At 37.9% G+C, this 18,357-nt stretch overlaps 1 protein-coding gene across 1 annotated transcript in view; it reads left to right on the forward strand.

Annotated features, from left to right (window-relative positions):
• TRPC4 (transient receptor potential cation channel subfamily C member 4) overlaps nt 1-18,357 on the forward strand; it is a 131,864-nt gene that overhangs the window by 78,395 nt on the left and 35,112 nt on the right. Inside the window, exon 4 of the mRNA XM_041407398.1 lies at nt 16,548-16,884. Coding sequence (XP_041263332.1) covers nt 16,548-16,884 — 337 coding nt within the window. The remainder of the gene's footprint in view (nt 1-16,547; nt 16,885-18,357) is intronic.

Below are 18,357 nucleotides of genomic sequence, written 5' to 3' on the forward strand. Positions count from 1 at the left end.
CATCCGAAAGGTTTTTTTAAGTATTCCCATCCAGGCCATGACCTTCCAGTTTCTCCAGCAGGAACACTGTGGGAAATGGTGTCAAAGGCTTTTCTAAAGTCCAGGTGGCCAATATCAACAGCCTTCCCTCATTCAGGTCATCTTGTTGTAGAAGTCACTTAGTCAGGCAGGACCAAATGAGATGTAGGTGTCCTGTGGAAGGTGTACTTATTGCTGCTAGGAAAAAATGTTCCTAAATCACAGGTCACATCTGCTTAATACAGCATTTAGTTGTGGTGAAACAATTTTCCTAGAATATGTGAACAAATTCCTTATACAGTCAATAGACAGAGGTATGCACAGAGGGAGATCCTGTCTGTTTAAGATAAGACGTCTAAATTCATTCCAGAGACATCTCTCTCTCATTATGTGGCTGGATAAGGAAGCAGTGTGCTTCATTTAGAAGAATTACTTCACTAGGCATTGAAAATGTAGAAGTAAATTAGACAATTTACAGCATCAACTGCAATTTCTACCCTGTGGTAACAGAGGCTTTGAATTCTGGAGGCACAGAGCCCACGTAAGTGGAAATTAATTTCATCAACAAGTAGTTAATGATGTCTCAGAAGTCATCAATAACCTTTAAATGCTGTATGCTACACACAGGTTGCAACCCTCTCATCACAGTACTAGTTAAACTATTCATGAACTAAGATCAGTGACTTTTTATTTCAAACACTTGATAGAAGTAATTAACTCAAAGACAAAACTTTCTGTTAATGAAGTACAATGGAAATCTCTCATTTCAATTGCTTTTCTGCATCTTCATTATAAGAAATGTTGCTGGGATATCTGCCTCAAACAGGAAAACCAGTAGTGCAAATCCCTAACCAGCAGTGCACAACCCTTCTGTTGAGATTGGCAGCAGCAGAAGTTGGTTTGAAGGAGTCCCTGCTAATGCACCCACAAGCTTCCCTACAAACCTGGAGTAGATTTAGGACAATATCACAAAGTGTTCTGTCCTTCTGTCCAAAAACTAACTAATCCATGCCTGTGCTAGATCTGACAGGCCTAAAATAAGAGCGACTGAGGCACATTTGGACATGCTGACACTGAAGCTTCTACATCCTGTTGCAGTGCCATTTTTTCCATTGCCTGGCTCTCTCCGTTGAGTGTTTATTGAACAATAAAACAAGACAGCCAAAGCAAACTTGTTTTAAGCCGGTGTGCTCATTCTTTTGATCTGTCTTCTCTTTGTTCCACCAGATGTTCACAGAGAAATATTCACTTCCTTCCTTACCCCTTCCTTGATTTAGTGTAAGACTTAGCTATCAAGATTAAAATAGCAAAGGGCGTCTTCATCCATTGCCTCCATCAATATGTGCACACATTGTCAAACAAAAGGTTGATGAGAAAAACAGATGCTTGTTAGATGAACTCACTCTTGTGCCTGCAAAGAGATCGGATCTATATATGTATTTAGTTGAGCAGAGAATATTAATTTCTAAACTTTCTAGCTCTAGGAACTAAAATAGAAAAATTAAGAGAGGTGTTCAATATGGCTGTGGATTGACAAAGTGAAACTTGCATTTTGAAAGTTATATAGGGTTTAATTTTTAGTGCTGGCATTCAAACTTGTAGGGTATTTTTCAAAGAGGAAGAAAAATGTTTACACAAAACTATCAACAAGTCCTTCTTGCAGAGACACTTGGCTTTCTTCTATAAGTAATAGGATGATATTCTTCAGGGTTGAAATATGTTGGTTCTTGAGATCCCATTTTACATAAATAAGACATTTTAAGAAAAGATTTCAAGAAATTGAAAACTCTTTTATTATGGAGAAAATAGTCTCACTTGTCCGTGAGCACTTGCAAACTAGGAAGGACTTGGTAAGGAAGGATTTTGCAGAATGTTTCAGAGAACAGGGAAAAGCTAAGGTGAATGCATATGAATAGGAGAAGAAAGAAATCCTGAGTTGAACATCATCTGCCATGTTATTACATTATTGCATCAAATCATGGCTTTTATTCTTTCATTGTGTTTCATTACTGAGTAGTATTGGATAAATAGGAGGATCTTTAACATAGATGGGAGAGAAAGAACAATGCAGATCTTGAGAAAGTAAAAATTACTGAAGGTCTACAAAGTACAACATGCCTGTGCTTTTTGGTCAAATACAAGGTCTTGCTTGTTAGGTTTTTTAGGTGGATGAAGAGGACGTTTTACTTTGCCTGCTGAGCATAAAAGACAATAGTGTTTAATTATCAGGGTAATGCAGTTGTTTAAATTAGGGGTTGTTCTAAATAGTTGACCTTAAGGGCTTTCTTAGCAGCCCTGTTATGGTTCACAAAAGGCATGACTCGGTTACATGGCATTTGACATAAGCGGAAAGTGTAGCATCATGTAAAAATGGTTTGACACATTATTAATAAAATTAGTTCAGGTGGTTGTTTCTGCCTTCTTAGCACACAGAAAGAAACTAGAAAAAGACATTCCTGTAGTGTGCTTGAGCTGTGAGTTTCTGACTCATTCCACATTACCTCAGGTTTTTAACTACAGTACCTGTGTCAACAGCCCAGCCTTGGGTTCCTTCATCATTGATGGGAAGAGACAGACATTTCCAGGCAACTCGGGCCATCCGAGAACAAAATAATTTTTGTCACTACCTATGGTGCTTACAATTATTTTAAAGGTGACAAAGGACAGCTAGATGTGTTATACAGGCTAAAAAGAATAGCATATAATTTCTGGAAAATAACTAACAGTGACTGGTTTTTAAAGTCTTGGTATTCTGTTTCTCTGAGACCCAGAAATGGCCTTTAAGATGAAATGGTGAACCTGTTTACAGGAATCCCTTCTAGTGCATTGTGTGATTTAAGGGTCTGCCCCGAGAAGTAAGCATGATGCAAAGCTGCTTTTCAGTTTTGTCTGAGGGAAAAGTCCTCAATTTTACATAAAGATGGTGAAGATCAGATGGAAAGTTTTGCAAGAGAGAACTGTTAGAGTTATGACAGCCTGCAAGACTGCACTTGTGTTGAGACTCTTCTCCATCATTATTTCCAATGCTGAAACCTCTAGTGAATTTATTCAAAATCAGTCAAAATCCTGTAATAAAGAATAAAGCTTTTATATACAGTGAAAAAATATTTTCTTTCACTGCATGTAGCCTTATTCTCAATAAAAATGTGTTAGTAAATCACATTAAAGGTAAGTAGCATAATAACAATTAAATGAGGAGAAATAATAATTTTCACAGTAAATTAAGGTTATATCTTCCTAACCTGGTTATGAAAAAAACCTTGTTCTCTACTAAACCTTGACAAAAGTAGCCTGGCAAGAGGAGCACTTCTTTTCAGACTGATCTTTCCAGGTATGATCTGCAAATTACAGTGCATGAATGATGGTCAAACAGGACCTTATCAATACTTAGGGCTATATTGGTTTGAGATTTTCCTGCTTTTCTGGTGCAACTTTCAGCTGGAGTAAACATACCTATTGTGATTTCACCCCATCTGACAAGTAAGCACCACAGAACTGCTTGCTCACTCTGCCCCAGTGGCGTAGGGGAGAGAATCAGAAGAGTAAAATTGAGAAAACTCATGGGTTAAGATAAAGGCAGTTTAACAAAATAAGCAGAAGCCAGCCATGCATGCAAAGCAAAAGAAGGAACTCACTCCCCACTGAGATCCCTTCTAGACTGGGTTTTCTGTGATCTGATGGCAGGAGCTGAGGGCACATACGCACTGTAGCTGGTGTGCTGGGAAGTCTCTGTCATCAGGTGTACCGAGGATGACACATACTTGTCTCTCTTCTCCTATGGTGTTAAGGAATCTGGCCACCTTAGTCTTTCTCATATGTGTTTGCCAGTATATAACCTGGCATCTCTGCTGAAAGCATAAAGAAAAACTCTAAATAGAATTTAAGGGCTCGGAAACAGTATTTTTTTTCTTATTAATATTGCAGTAGTACTCCAGGGATATTTAACTTCCCAAGTAGCTCAATGAGTTTCGAGTAATCAAGCAATATGAATTTTCAAGTGACTGAGGAAGGAAAAGGTTGGATCACTATAAAATCATTTATTACATCAGAAGATAGAACGACAACCTGTTCAGTTTACAGATATTCTTTTCACAAGAACAAAACACAAATACTTATGTTAGAAAAGTAGTGAAACCAACATAATTAAACAATGAACTATTTAGCAGTTCTTCCTATACCAACTTTTCAACAGACATGATGATTCACTTCAAAGCATTTAGGTTAAAATTATTGTCCTATAATTTTCAAAAAGAAAATGACAGAAAAAAGTTCCTTTCTTTACTGCTTTCCTTCCTTCACAAATGCAATGAATGTAAATTGACCCATCATAACACTGCCAATATAATACTCTGCCAATAAAAAAAACCATAAATATTATTCTCTCAGCCTTGGGTCCTTTGGCTTCTATCCTCCCTCAGTTTCTATGGAAAAGGGGTTTGTAACAAGCTTAGCAGGCTCAGTACTTCATAGAAAGAAAAACATTTTCCCCAAGCAGTAGTGATAATACATCTGCCGTCAAGTCTTCTTTTTCCAAATAGGAGGTGAGTTTTTACCTTTGTGAGCTGTCAAGGTTAGAGAATTAAGGGGTTTGTGTGTCAGATTCCTTGTTGGAGTTTCTAAAATTCCCCAGAGAAAAACACTGGTGTTGGATTATCTTTGAAGTTCTAGAATGAAGCAATAAAGGAGCTTGCAGTTAAATCTTAGAGCATGCTGCAGCTGTTTCCCTGCACAATTACAATATAATTTAGTTTACTATATAGTTTAGTTATGAAGTATGGAGTTTTTTGGCTGCCATGCCTCTCAACCTCTCACTGAAACATTTGGATGCTGAAGAATTCACCTTTTTTTTGTGTAGATAGAGGCTGGATTTGGGAGAGCTATGGATTCTGTCAGGGTTGGTAGTGACTGGCACAGAGTAGGCAGCAGTAAGTAATAAAGAGAAACTGGAGTCTCATCACCACAACCTCAGCAAGTAGGTATTTTGGGTGTAAATTTAAAAGGGTTGTGTGATACAGAAGATGTTTTGCATCCTGAATACAGAAGGTGTTTTGCATCCTGGCTACAGTGTTTGATGATATTAGTAAGAGACCTTTACAGATGCAGGCTGGATTTTGTGGAGAAAAAGATGACTGACAATAACATTAGCTCAGGATGTTCCTAGCTCGGGAATGGCCTCTTTGGAGGCCAGAATGGCCTCTGTGGACCACAGCAGAATTCTTTGACCCAGCTGATTTTGTTAAATCCTGTATGTTATACATAGAATGATAAAGGTGCATGTGATCTAAATATAATTGCATGTCACATAGGAGCTTCAGAGTTTTTTGTATGTTAACTTGGGCTTTCTCCTCTCTATAATCACTTATGTTTTATTATACAATAAGTTTCTTTTTCTTAATTGTAATGTATCACTGACTCTCAAATAAATTTCTGTTTAAAGAATCACACTTTCATGCATATGAGCGGGAAACATCACAGAAGAGCGAAAAAAAAAGCAAAAGAAAATATTTCTTCAGAGTACTAGTATCTTTCACAACGATTAAAAAGTGGCTCCTTCTTAGAAATGTACCCTTTATGACTTGCTGGAGCAGAGGCCAGGGCATGTATGTCATACAGGCAGTGACAACAGCCTATGAAGTAGATTTCTCTGACAGTGAACAAATTGCCTTTGATTTGTTGAGGAAGAATGTAGCCTCAAACCTTCAGAGACTGAAAAAAACTTTGTTTGTATCCTTCCACGTATTCTTCTTCCACCTCTAGCTTTCACAAATGGTCATTTTCTTCCAAACTTTAAAAGAAAATATATTCCTTTACCTGGAAGTACAAGCGGATGTATTATGCCCTATCTCGATAAGAGAATGCTATGGAATCTGGCCAAACAAAAACATCCCCTGAGTTATCCAGTTACTAGAAGCATGCAGTAAGTTTTAGAAATACCAGACTAACACAGAAATGTATAATGTAAAAATCAATAAAATATTGAGCGAGGAACTGGTCTTTGAAAGGTTGTCTGTACTGCTAAATGCAAGCAGACCATAGCCTGATGGGATGACTGAGTGATTCTAAGGGATTTGTATTCAGACTTCAAAAAATTGCACATTTGCTTTGCACAGACCTGTGTGGAGAAATAAAAAATTGAGCCAGGCAAGAGAAAATGGATAGTGGGGATTACTGGGGTCAAAAGCTCAGACTCAGCCACTGATTTTTTCAGTGTAGATGAGGCCTGAACATCCTTAAAAGTGATGCTTATGTCAATTAAATTATGCTTATCCATTAAAATGGACTCTTTATTGATTCCTTGCACACTCTGGTTCTTCACAGTGAAAGAAACCAGCAGTGTTCAGACATCTTTACAACAACAGTGAGAGTAACTCCAGGTTTTTATTTGAGATACCGAACTCTAATGTTTTGCCACAAATTGCAGAGCTTCTTAAGAGGAAAGAACTATCCAAGGCTGTACTTATTTATCCAGGCTGGCAGATGCTGGATATACAGATTTTCATTAATGGCTGTAGTAGGTATCTTCCATTACACGAAAGCACAGTATTTCTTAGGTCTGTTCCCAAGAGAAGTCATTTTTCTTCAATCACAACCTATTGTTAGGTGCAAAAGAGCTTTTGGAAAGCAAGACATTGGAGCAAGCAATTATACTCCCCTGAAATACTTTCCAAGATTAATATTTTGTGTTTAAACTGCAGAAGCTGCACATGGCTGCACTTGACTGATAAAACTGATGCATCGGTTAGAGATTTACATGTGTTTCTCCTGAAAATGGTCTCAGAATAATGCTCATGGAGCATCCTTGCCAAAGATATTTCTTTTATTAAGTTTAGTCTTTGTGCAAGAACTGGGTGATTAATCTGATTTCTCAGCTCTCAACATTCCTAGATAAAAACACAGCCAAGTTAAACAAGAGGAATCTAAAGATAAAAAACATTAAAGTGCTTGAAGAGAAAGAAAAGCAGATAAGTGACTACATACATTCTGTTCCTAAGTATTTGTGAACCTGCAAAGCCAGATCTGGACATTAATAAAGAACTTTCAACAGAAAAAAATTTGCTGTTTATTGCTTTATTTATCTTGAATGCTTTTGAAATCAGTCTGTGTTATTATTTTTTCCCTTCTCCCTCTAATTTTGTATTCAGCCAGCCTTCAAATGAGTGTTATGCTTTCCAGGAACTGGATTCCCAGTGATTTTGGGGAACTTTGGCCTCTTCAGTTCCACACTAGCTTCACATCGTAAACAGTCACTTCTAAAGAAACTGGGAAACCTTGGAATTCAACTCTCTTACCTCTTGGCTAGAACAGTATAAGCACAGAGTCAAGAAAGTTAGGCTTAATATCCATTTATCACATAAGGATTCAGGATGGCACCTCATGATGCTAAGCTAACTTAATAAAATCTAAATTTGCCTGGCACTAATGGGAGGTGATTACCATTGTTTTTACAGAAAATATTTAATAGTGCAACAAAATATCACTGATCCAAAGTTTCTCTTCACAGAAACAGTCAAAGAACCTGAAAATAAGGAAAAGAAGGCATTGAAATTTTTGTGCTCAGGTTTCTTTCAATTAGGTCAATACCGTGCTCCAATCTGAAAGGACAGTCAACAAAGGAAAGTGGAACTAAGAATGACTCTCTAGCTTGTTTTGGCCTCTGCAACAAGCTGAGCAAATGAGGAACAGGGCGATCTCCAGTGATGCCAATAGAAATTCTCACATGAGCAGGCAATTCCCAGAGGAAGAACCTAGCTGTTCTGGTTGTTTTCCTACCCATCCTTCACTCAAAGCTTTTCTTAGCTATTTTTCTCCAATTAAACTCTCACTGTGTTCTGTGCTTTAGTTTTCTTCAACATATTTGCAGCTCCCTCATGAATTTTGACAGGTTGGTTTATTAATTTGCAGCTTTTCCTTCCAGCGATATGGCAGCTGCAGGAGCAGACAAAGTGGTAGAATGTTCTGGATGTGAGGGAACTCACTGGTCATGTAGTGGAATTGTAACTAACTTGGATCCTAACCCCTTCTGGCTGACCAGCTGATGCTTGGAAGCCTTACTAATACAGGACACAAAACCAACTTGAGTCATAAAAAAACTAGAGTCGTAGAATGATTGGGCTGGAAAGGAACTTTATTTGCTCACTGGTCCAGAGGTGTGTTTTTCTTCTTTACATTCCCTGTGCTGGTATACGAAGTTTTTTAGAACACATATTGATTTTGCTCTTGTAAAATGAACTTGAACTTCTGAGATTATAAACAAAACATGTTTATAGTCTCAATTTATTCAGTGTTAGAATAAATAGTGAGAGAATGATCAGCCACTAGTTCTATTCTTTTATGAGGTAGTGTATTTTGTAGAAACTATTGGTACAGACAGGAAACTTGGTGTCAGAGGTATATGAAGAGTGCCTTGGGAGTAATAGGATTGAAATGATAGAGACTTAAGCAAATATGTGCCCATTCATATTTGTCTTCTTGCTTACTGGTGTCCCCAGGTGTTTTCTGCAAAGTTACTCCCTAGACCATGAATTCTAGCTTGCACTGTTGCGCAGGGTTATTCTGTCGCAAATGCAGGACTTTACACAGAAATACCAGTTTTATTGTTTGCTTTCTGTGCATGGAAATGCACCAGCTAGGTATGCTAGAACAAGTATCCAGTATAAGAGAAGTAAGTTTATATTTTATTTTCAGATACTTACAAGGCTTCTGTAATTGTTTTTCCCTACAAAAAATGTCTTGAATTATGGTGGTTCTAACACTTTCCCAGAGTGGGATCTAGAAGTATTATACCAACATCACAATTCTGAAGTTTTGAGCTATTTTACACAATCATCCCAAAGCCCAATAACTGATTCATTTTCCTTTACCACTGGGAAGTCTAACAAAACTATTCATGCACAGCTGGTTCCTAACAACTGCATTCTAGTTTCAGTTGCCATTGCCTTTTCTAAGCAATTAATCATAATCACTGCAATTATAGATAAGTCTTGGCTTATTTAATAGATATTTAATGGGTTTTTTTTCTATACGGATTCATTTTACTGAGAAGGAGTAATGAATCAAAGTAAGAGCTTCTGCTTGTGTTGATGTAGAAAATGAGAAATTTAAATGCTCAAAGTTGCAATGTCATTAATCCTTTTAACAAAGCATTTCAGTTTTTCCTTTAAAGTTACAAAATAGAATAATTACAATAAAAACTCCTGGAATTGTATTCTGTTCTTGGTGAGAGGAATGTAAACTCTGGATTTTATGATGAAGGCATCTGTGCTGCCTTCATCATAAAATTTCATCATGAATTTTCTCTGCTACAGGGATCTGATGTGACTCAGGTTGCCCTGATCACATACAAGGTGGTGTCATCTGGTGCCCTGATCCCATGTGTCCTGGTTTTGGCTGGAATAGAGTTAATGTTCATCTTAGCAGCTGGTGCAGTGCTGTGTTTTGAGTTTAGTATGACCATAATGTTGATAACGTGCTGATGTTTTGGTTGCTGATGAGCACTGCTCACCCTAAGCCAAGGACATCTCAATGTCCCATGCTCTGCCAATGGCCAGCTGAACGAGAGGCTGGGAGGGAGCATGGCCAGGGCAGGTGACCCAAACTGACCAAAAAGATATTGTGCATCATCTGTCTCTCTTGGGTTTTATTCCTCTCTCTCTTTTTCTTTATCATCATTGTTGTTGTTGTTTTATATTACTTTAGTTCAATTGTTCACCTGTTCTTATTTCAACCCATGTTTTTTACTTTTTTCCAATTCTCTCCCCCATCCCACTGAGAGGAATGGAGTGGTGAGTGAGCAGCTCTGTGGTATTTTGTTGCCTGCTGGGGGTTAAACCATGACACCGCGTGAGCTTACTGGTGCCTTTAAGGACACAGCTGCAGACAGAGCTGAGTAAAAGTTGACCAGTGGTTTGCATGCAGCACAAATCACGATTATTGAGATGGTCTGCTCCATCTGGCACAACATTTAGATGGGAAGGACCTGAGAATAGGATTTGGTGCAGGAATCAGCGTTTCAGGCCTGAGGCAGAAAGCACTCAGTATAACTGTACCCAAAGGAATCCAGAATATGGATTCCAGAAGCTTTCCTAGCTTTTGGAAAGGAAAATGTAGAGCTGATCTAGTCAATAACATTAAAGCATTTAAATTGCAATTAAATGTTGTTTGTCTTAATGAAGCAGTCCTCACAGAGTAAGCGCTGAAATTCTCAATTACATCCTTTGGGGGAAGATATAGAAAAGAATATGCAGTGACATCTCTAAAGGGAGAAACAATCTATCAAATTTAGGAGTCTTCTTAGTGAGATTGGGATTTGAATCTGTCATTAGTGCCAATGCTTTTCACAACCAATAGATAGAAAATACTGACATGTGAATTTGAAAGTAAACTAAATAGACAAACTTAAGTTTTCATTAAATATCTGTGAAAATTTGTAAAATATGAGAAGTAAAGTATTCTAGAGAAAGAAACAGCAATTGAGCTTGAGTCTTGTCAAATGGGAGCACAGTCATTGGGAAGTGCGTGTGACAAAGCAGCAGACCCCAGAGCAAACCTTTCCTACCAGTGTGTCTGTAATGGCACTACAGCACAGCACAACAGAGAATCTGGCTATGAGTTCCAAAAAGTATTAATAAGAAAGTCTATGATAAATGATTTTGGCTGTTTCTTTCTCAAAAAAAGTCATTAATATAATTAATCTATTAGAGAATGCTATCCAAGATAGTTCTTTGTCATACAGCATAACTCCCTTGTATATGTCAGAAAGGAAACAAATTTTCTTTGACAGCTTTCATTTCTAGATGACAAATTGCATCCTTTTTTATATAACATACTCAACCACCTATTGCTGTCAGAATGAGAATTTAATTTGGACCTCAGATTTTGTAAGACTGCTTTTATAAATGTAAAAATGAGCACCTTGTTACAAGTGGAGTTTTTTTAATATCTTTTTGTATTTTGTAGTACAATGAAAAAATACTTGAAGGTAACATTGTGGTATGGTAAAGAGCTAACAATGTATTCTGATGATACATTATTTATGAAATTATTATTTCTTTAAAGACCATATATAGTTAATAGTATCAGTTGTGTTATTTCTTCATAATTTCATTGACTGAGAGATGTATTCTAGCAAAACCAGATTTAATCAGAAGTGAAAATTAAATTCTGTGCTATGTATGTGCTTGGATAACACTAGAATCAGGCTGTGCTATTATTTATACCAGATTCTTTTTGTTGGTGCTGTGAATTTCTGTTTTTCAACGGTCTCAGGGAAGAGCCAATTCCCAGCATGACAGCTAAGAGAGTGAATACCAGAACATTTTCATATGGGCAGACTCTATGAAGGAGCTAAAGATCTGAAATCGGGAATAATCATGTAGCAAAATCCCTTGTGTAATTACAAACTGCTGGAAGCCATCATAATGTGAAAATATAAACTTGCTGATTGCTAATTATATGGAGACAATATCAAAGTCAAATAACATAATATTGGCAGTACAAAAGATACTCAAAAATAGTAAAAGAATACCTCCAATCTCTCCAATTAAGGAAGAAAATTATACTACAGTGAAAATATTTTGGCATAGGCAATGCAAAACTGGCAAATTAATGTCACGGAGTATTTCTATTTCTGCTAGTCACAAAACACTTCTGTAAAATAGTTTTTAATTTTTTTTAATCTCCAAGTTCATCAGGGGATTTACATGTATATTTAGCTTTAATATGTGATCATCTTATATGTAATGCCGTCCATTTATACAGGAATTGTCCTGTGCTGGAGCATGTCTTTCTTCCATCCACTTTTACTCGTCCTTTCTAATAGAAAAGTTTCTAATGGTTATAGTATAAATGTGAATTGACCAGAGAAATTTGTTATTAAGACCTTTACCTTATTTTTTTAATGTAGAGAAGGGCTTTTCAGTGGATAAAAGTATAATAAGAATTTGAAATCAGTCATAAAATATATTAATAACAGATTGAATTATTTGATCTATTTAACTGTTACCTGTGAGTAATGTCTGTGAGACAGACTACATGGGCAGCATTTCCACTGTGAGTCCCAGGAAGGTTTCCCTGCCCCCCGTTCCTGTATGCTCTCAAATACGTACTTATGATGCATGAAAACAGCACCTTCCTCTCATTTCTTCTGGTTCTCCACAAGGACCAGAAGGGACAAACTCACCTTTCCTGTGCTGCTGAAGAACAAGACTTCAGGGCTCACCACAAAGCACACTTTTCTTCCATCAGGGTATAACTTTTCCCTGTTCAAAACCTTCCCTCAATTTTTAGCTAATGTAATACATGTAGCTATAACTACTGATCATATTTTGCAGCATATGAAGACAATCTCTTGACTACAAAAATGAAATAAATAGTCAAATCTGTGAGAATTAGTATCGACATTTTTAATAATGTCATACAGTTCATTGATAAATTAAACTTTAACAGAAATTTCAGCAAGAGACTTAGGATAATTTTCCAAATATCTGAAAAATACTTTGGATTGGTTTGTAGTTAATATTATAAGGCAAATGAAGCTCAGAACCATAAAGAAAAGTCTTCAGTGAAGAGACAGATATTTTTGTTGTTTCAGGACATTGCTAACCAACCTTGCCAATTTGCTGTTAAAAAACACCGGCATGAATATTTGGACCTTTCAGAAATGCATTATATCATCTGTAGATAAACACACTGTGTTGTGTTTTCTGTTACAGACCTTTTTGCCTGTGGCACTAGAACTGCTTCCAAATGCAATACAGCTCTTTAAATGCAGACGGAGTATTTTTTATTCTTGCTCCTTTCCATACTAGTTATTTCTTAGTTGTTTCTTATGTGTTGTGTGTCAAACAAGTAATTGATAGCATGTTACTAAGGCTGCTTTCTCTGACTCCAGCCATACCAAATGCATAGTCTATGCAAGTTTTCTTCTGTATTTAGAGGATCCAACCACTGCTAGAATTCTCTTGTCATGGTCATATTTTGAAGAAAAGTTATTGCTGATTTCTTGTGAAATTATTACTTAAAAAATTGTCTCTTCAGTGTCTGGGATTTGAAAATTTTCTGCACTTACTGAAAAACTTCCTGTGGCTCAGAACACCATCCTTGACACATTGTACCTTAGCCAAACAGCCCCAATACTATAAAATCTAATATGGGTATTAGAAGACGAGGCCTGCTCAGAAATGCTTTCTCCATTAACACTGATGTTAAGTGTTAATATGCGATTAAGGCTTGCATATTAGTCTGTTTAAAGATTAGAACTAAGCAATGCAGTGCCCACCCCACTGGGGAGCATCCTCCAGATGGTACATTCAGCAAGGATCTCCTCATGGCATGAGGTACCTCTGCATCAGTTCTGGTCTGCCCAGTCCCAGGGCAGCCCAGTATTTGGACATTGGAAAAACTCCTACCTTTTACCTAATTTTCTCTACATTGCAAACAGGAAAATTAATTCCCTTTTAGCCATGCTTGGCAAGGAGTAGGTCCCCTACATCTGTCACCAGGCTTTGCTAGCTGCTGTCAGCTGTTCCTTCACATAGCTCCCCAACACTGTGAGGGTGGCAAAGAGTGTTTAGAAAGGGGGCACAGGCAAGACTTAGGCACTGATTACTTTAGGTGAGGGAATTTGTAATTTCTTTCATAATATCTTCCCATTCTTTAGTAATGGAAAGATATCATGAAGAGGAGGAAGGCACATGGACCTGGCACTCTCTGGGGCAAAAAGACAAAAATGCTTTATTGAGGAATGACTCACACTTTTTCACTAGTCAAGCAAAGCACCTAGCTCTATCGACTCAAGCTAATTAAGTTGAAAAAATGCTTTAGAGAAAATAAACTTGGCAAAAGCATAACTTTGAAACCATCTGCTCTGACCATGTACACTATTATTCCAGACATTAGTACCTTGAAACAACCTGAAACCTTGAGAATGCATTTTTCTAAAGGAGGAGTACATTCTGTTGCTCTTCTTTAAGGCTATTTTCAAGATCCTTACAGTAGGAAAAAATTTTCTTGTCTTTCACAACAGTCAGAGGCAGCTTCACTGCTGGTGTCTGGTAGGCAAATTTGTCTCTACTAAAGACTCTGACATTTCATTAATGTACACCAGGTTTGAATGTGGCTGGGGTAAACAATTCTGACAAGATCCAGACATATATAGAAAGATGCATGCTGACTCTCATTTCATTCCAATCTAAAGAGCATTTTTTACTAGTAATAATCCCAATGATTTTAGAAACAGTTTGAGAAGTTACCTGTTTTTCATCCCCAAAGGAACTTGGCTCATGTGGTTATAAGTTTATCAAAATAATGTAAGATCCCAAAATAGGTGCATTTAATTCAAGTTCAAATCTGAAATTATTTTGTGAAAAAATACAGTTTTGTAATAAGAGAAAAAAGTTCCTGCATAGCTTTACTAAGTATTCAGCAAATTATTTAATCCACTGTATGTTTGTAATACACTCATACGTGTGTAAGTGTACTCAGTTTGCATGGCAAGATTTTGATAGCTGGGCTGCTTAACTGAGATGCTGCTAGAAGATTGCCCCCTTTCTCCTATGTACAATGCCAGATACTCCAAGATGGACATGCTTCTGGCCAAAGTTGATCCCATCACTGGTGATGGTAGTGCCTCTGGGATAGCAGATTTAAGAAGAGGAAAGAAGATAATACACAGGAACAATTTCAGACAGGGTACAAGTGAGTGAGAATGTGTGAACAACACAAATCTGCACCCAGGTCAATGGAGAAGGAAGGGGAGGAGGTGTTCCAGGCACCAGAGCAGAGACTCCTCTGAAGCTGGTAAGGAAGACCATGGTATGGCCGGTTGTCCATGGAGGTCCATGCTGGAGCAGGGATCCACCTGCACCCCTGGGTAACTCCTCATTGGAACATAGTGGGACTGTGACCCACTGGAAACCCTGTACTGCACCAAGCTCCTAGAAGGACCTGTGGTTCTGTGGAGAGAGGAGTCCAAGTGGAGCAGGTTTGCTGGCAGGACTTCTGACTCCATGGAGAACCCATGCTGGAGCAGTCTGCTCCTGAGGAACGGCACCCCAAGGAAGGGACCCATGTTGCAGCAGCTCATGAAGAACTGCAGCCCATGGGAAGGAGTCATGTTGTAGAAAGTTGTGGAGAATTGTCTCCTATGGAAGGAAGCCCACAGTGGCGTAGGGGAAGAGTGCAATAAATCCTCCCCCGAGGAGAAAGGAGTGGCAGAGACAATGTGAGGAACTGACCACAGCCCCCATTCCCATCTCCCTGCATCATGTGGGGGTAGAGATAGAGAATTCGGGAGTGAAGTTGAGCCTAGGAAAAAGGAAGGGGTGAGAGAAAGGGGGTTTTAAGATTTTATTTCTGATTATTCTACTCTGGTTTGATGGGTAATAAATTAATTGCCCCAAGTTGAGTCTATTTTGCCCATGATGGTAATTGGTGAGTGATCTCTCCCTGTCCTTATCTTGACCCACAAGCCTTTCCTTTTATCTTTTCTCTTTCCCCTCCCCTGCTGAGGAGTGGAGTGATAGGGCAGCTTTGCTGGGCACCAGGCATCCAGCCAGCGTCAAACCACCAGAGTAACAAGTGGAAAATGCTTATTTTCTTTCCTTTTTTTTTTTTTAATGCAACTCTGGCCCTCTTTGATACATATTATATTTGCTTCTATTCTATGCCTTTTATATCAACTCTTGTGTGCTGCTACTCTGTCACCCTTATAAAAGAAAACAATGGGGAAATAGGGAACTAGTGATCAAAGAAAAGTATGACATGAAACTTTGATATATATACTTCTTTGAAAAGATATTAAGTATTCTGTGAAAAATATTTAGTATTTACTTTGTTTTGGTGGAATTCAGTTTTAAGGATCATGTTCCAAAACATAAATCTCATCATGGTAACAGATAGACCATAAAGTATTGCACAGGATAGGTGTTTATCCTGACAAGGGTTAGTGAAACACTGGGGAATGCTAGTGCTTAGTTCACATTGTGTAAGCATTTTGTAACACATCTGTAAGAGTTTTGTCAGTATTAAAGCATGTAAACCTGATTTTTAGAGAATTAGCAGGGAACATACTGAGAACAGTTTGTTCATGGCTGTGGAATTCAGTTTCATTGTTTGCAGACCTCAGTTGTGCTCCTTGGTTCCATGTTCATTCACAGACCTCATGTTCTGTGAATTCTACACAAATATTGCTGATTAAATAAGAAGTATCTGTGAGCTTGCTTTTCAATTTCAAGTCAGGTTTTGAAGTCCATGTGTTTAGCTGTCTGTTGTCTCCTTGTGTACTCAACCAGTGCAGAAGTGAAGATTTATTGTGAAAAGTAAATGTTTGTTTCTGTGCACTATACTTTTGGCATTGAAGGAAAGGCAGGCTTACCCAGCCCTGTCTCACTGGTACAATCAGTATGAGTAGGCTTGCACAGGCTGTGGGTTTATTTTAATGTTTTTAATCTCGATCTACTAAAGATACATAGAATGAAAAAATTTTACAGAGGTAGCAAGAAACTAACTCTCTTCCTTTCTTCTCTCTGTAGTTTGTTGCTCAACCCAACTGCCAGCAGCTGCTCGCATCCCGCTGGTACGACGAGTTCCCTGGATGGCGGAGGCGACACTGGGCAGTGAAGATGTTGACATGTGTTGTGATAGGACTCCTTTTCCCAGTCTTCTCTGTGTGCTACCTGATAGCTCCCAAAAGCCCATTGGGGCTGTTCATCAGAAAGCCATTTATCAAATTTATCTGCCATACAGCATCATACTTGACTTTTCTGTTCCTGCTGTTGCTTGCCTCTCAGCACATCGACAGGTCAGACCTCAGCATGCAGGGACCCCCTCCAACCATCGTCGAGTGGATGATTTTACCGTGGGTCCTGGGTAAATGTATTACTAAAGAAAATACAGTGAAAAGTATTTTGAGCACTGTGGTTTTGCCAGGCATTCCTGAGGCAGGGTACAGCAGAGTTCTGTCATGAATTATGGACTTACCAAAGCAGGCAGATGCTCCAGCTCCTCCAGTGCTTAGCAAGAGTAGTTGACAATGTAGACAAACAGTAGAGTATGAAAATCCAAAGTGTCACCATCTGATAGACTACCATGCGGAAAAACAAAAGATATCAAGGATTCCTTCCTTCAATTACTCAATGCCATGAAACATACATTATTTTTCTTTTTAATATCTATTTTCTCCAGACCAGAAATTGTTCCAGTTCTTATGTCTATTTTTTTAATCTCCTAATCTACTTTTAAAAAGAATCCCTTTGCTACAAGAATTATTTTTCATGTAGGGAAATGAGGCATAATACAATTTCTGTAGTGTTATTACTAACCTTATTTACCTATAGTATGCTTCTTTCTAAATTACAGATGCACCTATTGCAAATAGTGATGATAAGCATTTTCAAGGGAGTATTTTCATTAAAATATGTGCACAGAGTATTTTTTCAGTGCAAGAACTTGTCACTCCGTTCAAACCGAATATCCTATATCAGAAAGAATAGGAAAATTCTGTAGCATTTTTAAAATAGAAAAAAAAAAAAAAACCCTTACCTCTCTATCCTCATAGTTTAAAATAAAAATTTTGGTCTGGGATTATTGAAAGCCTACTTTGTGTGGCCCATATCATCCTTAATCATGATCCTTCCTTTTGTCCAAAATAAAATTATAGAAGGAGGGACTTAGTAGTCTTGACTTCAAGAATTTAGGTTTGATATATTCGTTAAAATTGTCATCACATAGACAGGTACCTGCACAAAAATTTCTGAAACTTTGGTGGAATTTTGATACCATAACTTCTCCCAGAGCTTCTCATTAAGATATTGTATCTGCCATTTTTCCCAAACATGTGGGTTTCTTCAGAGCAATATAACTGTCAAGGCTTTTGGCCCCATTGATCCTATATCATGTACTACACAGTGTTGAATTTGTAATACACTGGTTGACTGTGCCTGATGTTCTGGAGAACAATAATTCAGTGGCTTTTCCTCTGTATGTACCTTGGAAGAGCACTGTGGGAAGCAGAAAGCAGGTGTACACCTGCTTTTCATTTATAAAAACAAGCGGGCATGACTGAAAACCTGTCCACACTTATTTGTCAGGTACCTGTCAGAAGGACCTGCCTTCCACAGGTAGCCCAGCAGTGCTCACCGCCAGCCTTCACTGTGAGGTGTGTTTTCCTTGGCTGGGTAAAGTCAAATGTATTTTTAATACTTTAAAGAAAGCCAAAATCTGAGATTATTGAAAGAAATTGTTCAATCTGGGAGGTTGTCTAGACTGGTACGTCTTACAGACAAGTCAGACTAAATTCTGTAAGCAAGATTCACATTTAAATATTAAAAGAAAAATTTCCCC

Source organism: Onychostruthus taczanowskii, unplaced genomic scaffold (assembly GCF_017590055.1).
Source record: "Onychostruthus taczanowskii isolate IOZ18803 unplaced genomic scaffold, ASM1759005v1 scaffold26, whole genome shotgun sequence".
Lineage (NCBI taxonomy): Eukaryota > Metazoa > Chordata > Aves > Passeriformes > Passeridae > Onychostruthus > Onychostruthus taczanowskii.